At 38.8% G+C, this 13005-nt stretch overlaps 1 protein-coding gene across 7 annotated transcripts in view; it reads right to left on the bottom strand.

Moving 5' to 3' along the window:
* Positions 1-13005, bottom strand: part of DOP1A (DOP1 leucine zipper like protein A) — a 125697-nt gene that overhangs the window by 76310 nt on the left and 36382 nt on the right. For 6 of the 7 annotated variants that reach the window (XM_027551006.1, XM_027551008.1, XM_027551007.1 and 3 more), the window contains exons 2-3: positions 10833-11023; positions 7283-7464 (exon numbers count right to left, since the gene is read on the bottom strand). In XM_027551006.1, coding sequence (XP_027406807.1) covers positions 7283-7464; positions 10833-10970 — 320 coding nt within the window. In that variant the 5' untranslated portion in view covers positions 10971-11023. Of the gene's footprint in view, positions 1-7282; positions 7465-10832; positions 11024-13005 lie in introns of those variants that run through there. The other variant, XM_027551012.1, reaches the window with a different exon arrangement.

The raw sequence follows: 13005 nt of genomic DNA, 5'->3' as shown, positions 1-13005 counted from the left end.
GCCTCCTGAGAAATGTGTATGTAGGTCAAGAAGCAACAGTTAGAACTGGACATGGAACAACAGACTGGTTCCAAATAGGAAAAGGAGTACGTCAAGGCTGTATATTGTCACCCTGCTTATTTAACGTATATGCAGAGTATATCATGAGAAACGCTGGACTGGAAGAAATACAAGCTGGAATCAAGATTGCCAGGAGAAGTATCAAGAACCTAAGATATGCAGATGACACCACCCTTATGGCAGAAAGTGAAGAGGAACTCAAAAGCCTCTTGATGAAAGTGAAAGAGGAGAGTGAAAAAGTTGGCTGAAAGCTCAACATTCAGAAAACGAAGATCATGGCATCCGGTCTCATCACTTCATGGGAAATAGATGGGGAAACGGTGGAAACAGTGTCAGACTTTATTTTTTGGGGCTCCAAAATCACTGAAGATGGTGATTGCAGCCATGAAATTAAAAGACACTTACTCCTTGGAAGGAAAGTTATGACCAACCTAGGTAGCATATTCAAAAGCAGAGACATTACTTTGCCAACAAAGGTTCGTCTAGTCAAGGCTATGGTTTTTCCAGTAGTCATGTATGGATGTGAGAGTTGGACTGTGAAGAAGGCTGAGCGCTGAAGAATTGATGCTTTTGAATTGTGGTGTTGGAGAAGACTCCTGAGAGTCCCTTGGACTGCAAGGAGATCCAACCAGTCCATTCTGAAGGAGATCAGCCCTGGGATTTCTTTGGAAGGAATGATGCTAAAGCTGAAACTCCAGTACTTTGGCCACCTCACGTGAAGAGTTGACTCACTGGAAAAGACTCTGATGCTGGGAAGCATTGGGGGCAGGAGGAGAAGGGGACGACAGTGGATGAGATGGCTGGATGGCATCACTGACTCAATGGACGTGAGTCTGGGTGAACCCCAAGAGTTGGTGATGGACAGGGAGGCCTGGCTTGCTGCGATTCATGGGGTCGCAAAGAGTCGGACACGACTGAGCGACTGAACTGAACTGAAGACCTTAAAACCAAGTCCTGCCTTTACAAAGTGCTTAATAAATGAATTAAGAATCTGTCTTGCTCCTACTTTATACTGAAAACAGAGGTCATCTAGTGGGAACTCCCTCAACTTCCCACATTTCTGCCTTCAACTTTAGGTACAGTGTGACTTAAAACTACAGTAGTAGCCTTGCCTCAGGGTCCAATGTCTACCTTTCCCAGGGCCCTGTTTTATCCAACATACTTTTTCTTTCATATAATTTCTTTCTTCCTGCACTAACAACTGTGCTTAAATTTCTCCCAATGATTCTAAAAAGAGAACAAATGACAACAAAATTCTAAAACCTTTATCTTAATTACTTCGTGGCTTGAAGCTGTCTTCCTACTTCAACTTTTGGAGAAAAAAACAAACAAAAAAACCACTTCTGTCTATCACCTTCTGATACGTCTACCCGCTCTATTAAAACTGTTCTCAATATCATCACCATTCTCTACTAAAGGCCACATTTGTTGGTCTACTTTCAGTCCTGACTGTTTCATTTGTCTGCAGTATTTGATACTATTCACCACAACTTTCTCTTGAAACTCATTCCAGTTTTGGCTTCCAGGTGAGCTCTGTCTCCTGGTATATTTTCTCTCTCTGACTCTTGTTCCTTTCCACTGACTACTTTCGTCCACCTGCCCTTTAAATAATGTAACTCCTAAATATTCACGAGACTTCCCATGAATATTTCCAAGTGGTTCAGTGGTAAAGTATTGCCTGCTGATGCAGGAGATACAGGAGATGAAGATTTGATCCTGGGTTGGGAAGATCCCCTAGAGAAGTCAATGGCAACCCATTCCAGTATTCTTGCCTGGAGAATCCCATGGACAGAGAGAAGCCTGGCAGGCTACAGTCCATGGGTAACAAAGAGTTGGACAGGACACAGCAAATATTCACAGAATGGTTCTGTTCCTTTTCCCTACTTATTATTCACAAGATACTGGCTGATTTCAGTCATTCTCGGACACTTGAATGCTGTCAGCTCTAAAATCCCTCTCTAGGATTTGTATTAGCAAAAGTTTACTTTACACACCCACTTAATATTTGATGGGGCTCAAATTGCACATCTAGTGTTCTTAGTGACAGCTTAGTGTACTGTATCACATTAAAGAAAGAAACTTGAAGACACAATATGTTTTATCATGTAATAAGTTACAGAATTTTAAAAGTATTGGTATTTAATTATGCTAAAGAATAAACCTTTAGATTAAACTAAAAATTTAAAAATCCAACGTAATACAAATTCTAGTTTTTAAATTAGCTATACTCTAAAAAATACAGAATAACAATTTTACTCATAAGGTATGTGTATGTAAGACTGTCTGCCATATTTAGACATAGTATTCTAGAATTAATTTATTCTTCTTATATAACATACTGCTAATAAAATTAGATACACTGCAACTTTGTGAAATAGTTGTTTCTTAAGATAAACTTTCTGTTTAAAAAGGAGCAGACATGAGTTATATTGAAAAGTTTTGCCTTAAGGAAGGAATCTGTCAGTTATTACATGTAACACTGAGCAATTCTCAGTTTTTTTTAAAGTGCTCTTCAACACAGTAGTATTATCAGTATTAAAAAATACCTATTACTGACTTTCAAAAAATCCACAAGGAATTTAAAGAGAAGAAACATACACAGTAAAATAGATCAATGAAATCAAAAGTTTGTTTTTAAAAAGACTAAAAATATGATAAACTCATGACAACGCTGACCAAAATGTACAAAAGGCTATCTGTATCGCCGGTGTCAAGAATGAGACAGGAAAACTAAATATGCACATGTAAAAGAATGAAATAAGATCCCTATCTCATGCCACTCACAAAAGTTAACTCAAAATGGATTAAACACTTAAATATAAGGCCTGAAATTATAAAACAGAGGAGAATATATACATAAAAGTTCCTTGACATTGGTCTCGGCAGTGATATTCTGGGACAGGTAACCTAGAGCAAAGGCAGCAAAATCAAGAATAAACAAGTGGGACTGCATCAAACTAAAAGGAAAGAGAGGATAAGATACGGGGAAGCCAGAATGAAAAATTCTAACATGTTTTAAATCATAGCTCCAAAAAAAGGAAGAGAGAATATATGGAGTAAAGGCAATTTAAAAAGACTTCAGAATTGATGAAAGGTATTGACTCAAACCCATTCACGGATCATAGTCTTGTCATGGTGAAGATGCTTGTGCAACTCAAAGAAGCTATGAGCCATGCCGTACAGGGCCCCCAGAGACAGATGGGTCATAATGAAGAGTTTTGACGAAATGTGGTCCACTGGGGGAGGGAATGGCAACCCATTCCAGTATTCTTGTCACGAGAACCCCATGAATCATATAAAAAGGCAAAAACATACGACACCGGAAGATGAGCCCCTCCAGGCTGGAAACTGTCCAACACGCTACTGGGGAAGAGTGGAAGGTAATAACCGATAGCTCCAGAAAGAATATAGCGGCTGGGCCAAAGCAGAAATGACGCTCAGTTGTGGATGTGTCTGGTAGTGAAAGTAAAGTCCGACACTGTAAAGAAAAATGGTGCATAGGAACCTGGAATGTAAGGTTCAAGAATCAAGGTAAACTGGACGAGGTCAGGCAGGAGATGGCAAAAGTGAACACAGACATCTTAGGAATCAGTGAACTAAAATGAACTGGAATGGGTGGATTTAATTCAGATGACCACTGCATCTACCACTGTGGGCAAGAACCCCTTAGAAGAAATGGAATAGCACTCATAATCAACAAAAGAGTCTGAAATGCAGTACTTGGGTGCAATCTCAAAAACAAAAGGAAGATCTTGGTTTGTTTCCGAGGCAAACCATTCTATGTCACAGTAATCCAAGTCTATGCCCCAACCACTGATGCCGAAGAAGCTGAAGTTGACAGATTCCATGAAAACCTACAAGACCTTCTAGAACTAACACCAAAAAAAGATTTCATTTTCATCACAGGGGATTGGAATGCAAAAGTAGGAAGAGAGATCCATAATAACAGGCCAGTTTGGCCTGATAGTCCAAAATGAAGCAGGGCAAAGGCTAACGGAGTTTTGTCAAAAGAGCATGCCGGACATAGCAAACACCCTTTTCCAACAATCCAAGAGACAACTTTATACATGGATACCACCAGATGGTCAGTATCAAAATCAGACAGATTATGTTCTTTGCAGCTGAAGATGGAGAAGCTCCCTACAGTCAGCAAAAACAAGACATGGAGCTGACTGTGGCTCATATCATGAGCTCCTTATTGGAAAATTCAAGCTTAAATGGAAGGAGGTAAGGAAAACCACTAGGCTATTCAGGTACAACCTAAATCAAATCCCTTATGATTATACAGTGGAGGTGACAAATAGATGTAAGGAATCAGATATGGTAGACAGAGTGCCTGAAGAATGACCAACAGAGGTTCATAACATCATACAGGAGGCATTGACCAAAACCATGACCAAGAAAAAGAAATGCAAGAAGGCAAAGTGGTTGTCTGAGGAGGCTTTACAAATAACTGAGAAAAGAAGAGAAGTGAAAGGCAAGGGACAAAGGGAAAGATAAACTGAAGGTAGAGTTTCAGAGAATAGCGAGGAGAGATAAGAAAGCCTTCTTAAGTAAACAATGCAAAGAAATACAAGAAAACTATTAAATAGAATGGGAAAGACTAGAGATCTCTTCAAGAAAATTAGAGATACCAAGACAATATTTGATGCAAAGATGGACATGATAAAGTACAGAAACAGTAAGAACCTAACAGATGTAGAAGAGATTAAGAAGAGGTGGCAAGAATACACAGAACTGTACAAAAAAAGTCTTAATGACATGAATGACCACAGTGGTGTGGTCCATCACCTAGAGCTGGATATCCTGGAGTGTAAAGTCAAATAGGCCTTAGGAAGCATCACTACAAACAGATCTAGTGGAGGTGACGTAATTCCAGATGAGCTATTTAAAATCCTAAAAGATGATGTTAAAGTGCTGCACTCAATATGTTAGTAAAGTTGGAAAATTCAGCAGTGGCCTTAGGACCAGAAACAGTCAGTTTTCATACAATTTCAAAGAAGGGAAATGCCAAAGAAAGTTCAAACTACCAGACAACTGCACTCATTTCATATGCTAGCTAGGTAAAGCTCAAAATCCTTCAAGCTCAGCCTCAGGAGTATGTAACCTGAGAACTTCCAGATGTACAAGCTAGGTTTGGAAAAGGCAGAGGAACCAGAGATCAAATTGTCAATATTCGCTGGATCACGAAGAAAGCAAGGAAATTCTAGAAAAACATCTACTTCTGCTTCGCTGACTACACTAAAGCCTTTGACTGTATCACAACAAACTGTGGAAAATTCTTAGAAATGGGAATACCAGACCACCTTACCTGTCTCCTGAGAAACCTGTAGGTCAAGAAGCAACAGTTAGAACCAGACATGGAATAGCTAAACAGTTTCAAATTGGGAAAGGAGTACGACAAGGCTGTAAATTGTCACCCTGCTTATTTAACTTATATGCTGAGTACATCATACGAAATGCCAGGCTGGATGAATCACAAGCTAAAATCAAGATTGCTGGAAGAAATCAACAACCTCAGACATTGCAGATGATATCATTCTAGTGGCAGAAAATGAAGAGGAACTAAAGAGCCTCTTGATGAGAGTGAAAGAGGAGAGTAAAAATGCTGGCTTGAAACAACATTAACAAAACTAAGATCATGGCAACCAGTCCCATCACTTCATGGGAAATAGAAGGAGAAAATGTGGAAGCAGTGACAGTTATTTTCCTGGGTTCCAAAATCACTGTGTGTGGTGACTGCAGCCATGAAATTAATAAACACCTGTTCCCTGCTGGCTCAGACAAAGAATCCACCTGCAATGTGGGAGACATGGGTTCAATCCATGGGTTGGGAAGATCCTCTGGAGGAGGGCATGGCAACCCCTCCAGTATTCTTGCCTGGAGAATCCACATGGACAAAGGAGCCTGATGGGCTACAGTCCACGGGGTCACAAAGAGTTGGACACGACTGAGCAACTAAGCACAGCACACAGTCCTTGAAATGAAAGCTATGACGAACCTACACATCATATTAAAAAGCAGAGACATCACTTTGCTGACAAAGTTCTGTACAGTCAAAGCTCTGGTTTTTCCAGTAGTCATGTATGGATATTTGAGAGCTGAAACATAAAGAAGGCTAAGCGCTAAAGAATTGATGCTTTTGAATTGTGGTACTGAAGAAGACTCTTGAGAGTCCCTTGGATTTCAAGGAGTTCAAACCAGTCAATTCAACCTTCAGGGTTTGAACGAATATTTAATTCATTGGAAGGACTGATGTTGAAGCTGAAGTTCCAATACTTTGGCCATCTGATGGGATGAGTAGACTCACTGGAAAAGACCCTGATGCTGGCTGGGAAAGACTGAAGGCAAAGAAGAAGGGGTTGGCAGAGGATGAGATAGTTAGATACCATCACTGACTCAATGTACATGAGTCTGAGCAAACTCCAGGAGACAGAGAATAGAGGAGCCTGTCACGTTACAGTCCATGGGGTTGCAGAACTGAATACAACTTAGGGACTGAACATACATAACACTGATTCACATATTTTAAAATCCCAATGAATCCCAACCAGGATAAATAAAAAGATGAAAGTGAAAGTGATAGTTGCTCACTTGTGTCCAACTCTTTGTGACCCTATGGGCTGTAGCCCACCAGGCTCCTCAGTCCATAGGATTCTCTAAGCAAGAATACGGGAGGGGGTTGCCATGCCCGCCTCCAGGGGACTTCCCAACCCAGGGATCTAACCTGAGTCTCCTGAATTGTTGGCAGATTCTTTACCATCTGAGTCACCAAGGAAGCCCATTTATCTCTAAATGTTGTGTTAGTCGCTCAGTCATGTCCGACTCTTTGCAACCCCATGGACTGTAGCCTGCCAGGCTCCTCTGTCCATGAGATTCTCCAGGTAGGAATACATCACAGTAAAACTGCAGAGTACTGGGAATTCCCTGGTGTTCCAGTGGTTAAGACTCTGTGCTTCCATTCCAGAGGATCCAGGTTTGATCCTGTCAGGGAACTAAGATCTCACAAGCTGCACAGTGAGCCATAGTAAATAAATAAAACACAATGCTTTTAAATTTAAGTAAATTTTTCTAATGTACTTTTTTATCAAAATAATTACAATTGATATTGAAAACTTTCATCATTAAGGAGTTTTCAATTGTTTAGCTTTTACTGCAAAAAAACATAAAAAAGTTTTAAAATACTTTATTTACACGCAAACACATAGTAAAATGATCTCACCTATATAAAAAGAGATCTTTGGCAAGTCGCTTAGGTCCAATGATTTTGAAGATAATTTCGTACGTTTCAAGTGCCTTCCGATGAACTCCACCCGGTAGTGCTGGATGCAGACACTGAGCTAGGCGCTTGCCTATGGTCAGCTTTTTGGGTACTACTTGGTATTTTGCATTATTTTGTAAAACCTTGAAGAAAACATCTTAATTCAGTTGAGAAAGAATATTGCATTTCATTTTACTTCCATTTTCTGGCATAGTATTATCAAAAATCCTTGATATAGGACTTCAAAGGAGAAAAAATTAGAGAGGATGTAAAAAAAACTTTTGTTTTTGTCAGTTACATCAGTAAAACTAGACTGAAAATTAAAACTGAGGATTTAAAAATATTTACTAATTTGTTAAAAAATCAATTTGTTACATGTAAACAGAAATAACATTTTTATGAAAAATAATAGTATTTTCCAAAATAAATTTGCTCAGAAGAAAGGTACTATTTTAGATTTTTGAAAATCTTTTAACAGCCTTCAACCTTTTTTTTTCTGATACACTGTTTGAAATATATTTAGAAAACTGAACCTCAACAAAAACATGTAGTTGGAAGAGGAACAACCACTGCTGTAGTATATCATTTTACAGCAAGAACACACATAAGATTATACTTGTCCATTTGCTCTTACTAATTTCCCAACTGGACCAAATACATATTGCTGTATTCAACCACCGCATTTCTTTAGAAAAGATGGTCAAGGTAGAATTTATAGAAGATGCAAACTCATAAATACCACCCAAAGGAGATTAATTTATTTAAATAATAGAAGATTTATAAATGAAGTTCTTCAGAGTATTATGGCAAAATGCTGCTGCTGCTGCTGCTAAGTCGCTTCAGTCGTGTCCGACTCTGTGCAACCCCATAGACGGCAGCCCACCAGGCTTCCCCAGCCCTGGGGTTCTCTAGGCAAGAACACTGGAGCGGGTTGCCATTTCCTTCTCCAATGCATGAAAGTAAAAAGTGAAAGTGAAGTTGCTCAGTCGTATCTGACTCTTAGTGACCCCATGGACTGCAGCCTACCAGGCTCCTCCGTCCATGGATTTTCCAGGCAAGAGTACTTAATAAACATTCAGAATGTATATGGTACAATAGACGAGAACTGGAATTGAGATGAAACACAAAAGAAGTCCTTTATTTTAGAAAATAAAGAACTGAGGTTAAAATATATAAAATGATTGTTCTGCCAAAGGCAGTACAAAAGCAAAGCACTAGATCCTTCCAGTTCATAAAAAAAAAAAGTAAATTTGAAGGGTCTGAGGTCTGCTTAGATATAACATTTTCAATGGTCTTCAATTCAGTCTTCAACTGGATGTAACCAATATAAATAAAACTAGACTTTAAAACGCAAAGCAAATCAAGGCCACAACATCAATAGGAATTCAACTACAAAAAAATATTTTTTTAAATTAGCTGCCTTTCATTTCTAAAACATTGAATTGAATTTTAGATGTAGGAGCAAAGAATCAATATTTACACATATTTGAAAGAAAAGTATAAATAATTATTACCAGAAGTTCCTCTGCAGAAGGAAAGTTAATGATCTATAACACAAAATGCTTCAATAAAGAAATTCTACTAATACCAAATAAAAACTTTTAATAAAGCAAAATACGGCACTATTTTCTAAAATCATTTGAGTTAAAAAACTTGTATAAATAAGGTGAAAATTTAGTATATTAATAAATGATAAAATTTTAAACTAAAACATATTTAGACTATCTGCAACAGATTTGTACATATATAACCCTTGCCTTGTATCACCATGACTTTAGTTAAGTTTCACTGGTGCATTGCATATCCTATGTTGTGGTATCTGGATACAGTGAAATCTGTTTTCATGATATGGATAACTATAAAAATTAATAGTACTTAATTAGGCAAATTAATTTCCAAAGTTTAATGAACTGCTTTTACACACAGTTCCTACTAGTAGTAGTGTCAGTCGCTCAGTCGTGTCAGACTCTTTTCGACCCCATGGACTGTAGCCTGCCAAGTTCCTCTGTCCATGGGATTCTCCAGGCAAGAATACTGGAGTGGGTTGCCATTTCCTCCTCCAAGGGATCTTCCAACCCAGGGATGGAACCCACATCTCTTACATCTCCTGCATTGGCAGGTGGGTTCTTTACCACTGGTGCCACCTGGGAAGCCCCAAACATACATTTTATAGCCAGGCAGTTCTGAATTATAGTCAGTGCCTTTTACAAAAGTGTAAAAAGCTTTTTACAAGCCTAAGTTCCTACTAAGTCTTCAGAAAAGAGCCCCTTCAAGATAAGTAAAAACGTAACTACCTTTAAACAAACTCATACTTTTAGATGCAATTTCTTGAAGATATTGTAAAAATTTTAAGAATTTATCAAATCTCAAATGATAAATTTTAGAAGTCAACATGTCAAAAAGAAGTTTGTGCATCTCATTTTAAGATAAATCCATGGCACACTGAAAATGGAAGTTTTTCTTTTTAAATTATCAGGGTAATTATCTATAGTAAGTATTAAAGTTGAAAACTATTGTCCTTGATATGTATTTTAGGATAAATTGTATGATAAACTGATGATGTTAAAATAGTTACAAGAAGTGCTCACTTTTCCTATCTGTTCCCCTGGTCCACTTAATATTTAGAAGCATTCATATTCAATACACGCTATTAAAAACAAACCTAAAGAAGCTCCAATATCAAAACTATGGGTATGAAGTGAGAAAATTTTGATGTAAGTTTAAAAAAAAAGGGGGTCAAAATCCAAAGCTACGAGTTGAACAGTGATGCCGCTGTATTAACAGTGGATAAAAACCAGACATGTCAAGAAAGATCATCCAAGGCCTCGCCCCAAGGCCTAAGCAATTGCTTGCCACTTCTGTAAAAAGCACTGAGTGTAACTAAGAACTGCCTGGATATAACACATTTCTTTGATGCTTTATTCCATTTGGAAAGGACGCAGCAGTTACTGCTTTCCATGTGCAGCTCTTCATTTTGCTGCCAGGAACTCCAGAACCATATCTGATACTCAATTATAAAAACTTGTCAACTTTCATGGTTAGCATATTTGTTTCCTAATCTTGCATTTATACATAATAATAGATTAACTATATTTTTCAAGTACTGTTGTGGTTTTGGTCTCAAAAACAAAACAAAACAAAACAAAAAGCCTAACTACAAAGGCATGCAATTAATGAAGTAAAATCGCAGAATCAAAAGTAATTCAGCCTGGCACTCTGTGATGACCTAGAGGGGTAGGCAAGGGAGTGGGGAGGAGGGCTCAGAAAGGAGGAGTCATATATAATTATAACTGATTCTCATTGTTGTATGGCAGGAGCAACACAACATTATAAAGCAATTATCCTCCAATTAAAAAATAAAGAGGAAAATATTCTAGATTGGAGAATTTTAAAAAAGTAATTCTGAGGTTGTTTTTAAATTCTTTACTTCAAGATTTAGAGAGATCCAGAAAATACAGATGCAGATTTCTGATTTTTATCCCTTCTTATGAAATGAGCAAGACAGACATACCTTATTAAGTTTTCCAAGTGCTGATATCAAATCCGCCCACTCACTGGAGTATTCAAAATTCTTCAGTGCTTTGTCAACTGCAGCTACATAGTTCCTGTATTTGGAGTCACTCAATAACTCCAGCTCTTCTGTGTTCATCCTCCCACAGCGTCCTCCTAGAGACCAATTCCAAAGTCATGTAAAATCATTACCTACAAAAACAAAGTTTGCAAGAGGAACCAAAGTTACAAAGGAAAGTATTAAAATGGGTTCAGAGCTAATGGCTAACTATTTATTTATTTTTAAAATTTATTTTAATTGGAGGTTAATTACTCTACAATATTGTATTGGTTTTGCCATACATCAACATGAATCTGCCATGGGTGTACACGTGCTCCCTATCCTGAACCCCCCTCCTACCTCCCTCCCCGTACCATCCCTCTGGGTCATTCCAGTGCACCAGCCATGTATTCTGTATCCTGCATCAAACCTGGACTGGTGATTTGTTTCTTATATGACATTATACATGTTTCAATGCCATTCTCCCAAATCATCCCACCCTCTCCCTAATGGCTAACTTTAAAATGTGTTTTGAATTAGAAGTGATCAACATTCTAGGCAGCTAGCATTCAGGGTCATGGAAATATTCAAAGACAGCTTCAGAGATAACTACTCATGTGTTCCTTCCTAGGGACTGGAGAAATGGCTGTGAGCACTTAGGGCTTACGAAAAAGTAGGAAATATTCCTGCACTTAGTTCATATTAGAAATCATGTTATTTCTCTGTCATATTTGCCAATATAACACTTCTGATACACATACACCTCCTCTTTGTTTTGATCCTAAAATGTAATAAAACTGGTTAGATTAGAAACATCAGGGACTTTAAAAACAACAATAGGGAAAAAAAAAAAGAAATGAATGACTTGGAGATCATCTTATTTTATTAAGCAATAAAAGTATGGGCATATAGTATGAAAGAACATTAGCTTTTTGGAACTAATAAAACTTCTAATAAAACTGGGCTTCCCTGATGGCTCAGTGGTAAAGAATCTGCCTGCTAATGCAGGAGACACTGGTTTGATTCCTTATCCAGGAAGATTTGACATGCCTCAGAGCAATTAAGCCTGTGCACCACAATTACTGAAACTGTGCTCTAGAGCCTGGGAACCACAACTACTGAGCCTATGGTGCCCCAACTACTGAAGCCCACGTGTCCTAGAGCCCACGCTCCACAACAAGAGAAGCCACCATAACGAGAAGCCTGCGCTAGCCCTGCTCGCCGCAACTAGAGAAAAGCCGGCAAAGCAACGGAGACCCAGCGAACAAAAATTTCTAATAAGACAAGCATAAGTGGTAGTTTAAAATATGTCCACAAATTCTTCGATATTACTTTAAAAAAGCAGCGCCTAATTCTCCAGTCCCTTGGGCTGGATTCTGGGCCTCAGTCCTAATGAAAATAATACGGCAGAAGTGACAATGTGTAATGGCCAAGATGGTCATAAAAGCACTTCAGCTTCGTCCCTGCTCTCTCTCTGTTAGGTCACAGGCTCTGGGGAAAGCCAGCTTCAAAAGCACAAGGACACTTCAAGGAGCCCTTATGGAGATGTTCCTGCGGTAAGGAACTGAGGCTTTCTGCCAACAGCCTTGTAAGTGAGCCATCTCTTAAGAAGATCCTTCATCCCCAGGCAAGCCTTGATTTGACTGTAGTACCAACTGACATCTTGACTCATTTCACGAGAGACTGTGTGCCAGAACTACATAGCTAAGCCTCTCGAATTCATGATCTACAGAAATTCTGCTGCTTTAGGCCACTGAGTTAGGGAGTAATAGCTACACAGCAGTAGAATAGATAACACAGAGTACTAACAAGGATTTAATTGAGGCTCAATTTTAAAATCAATGTGGGAGGACTTCCCTGGTGGTCCAGTGGTAAAGAATCTACCTTGCAACTCAGGGGACAATGGTTTGATCCCTGGTCGGGGAGGATCCCACATGACGAAGGGGACAACTAAGCCCGCGTGCCGTAACTACGGAGCCTGCACTCTAGAGCCTGTACTCTACAGCATGAGAAGCCACCACAGTGAGAAGCCTGCACAATGCAATGGGGACCCAACACAGCCAATTAATTAATTAATTGATTAAAAAATCAATGTGGGGACTTCCCAGGTGGTCCAGTGGTTACGAGTTTGCCT

Source organism: Bos indicus x Bos taurus, chromosome 9, assembly GCF_003369695.1.
Source record: "Bos indicus x Bos taurus breed Angus x Brahman F1 hybrid chromosome 9, Bos_hybrid_MaternalHap_v2.0, whole genome shotgun sequence".
Taxonomy (NCBI): Eukaryota; Metazoa; Chordata; class Mammalia; order Artiodactyla; family Bovidae; genus Bos; species Bos indicus x Bos taurus.
This window is presented reverse-complemented; position numbering and strand designations above follow the sequence as displayed.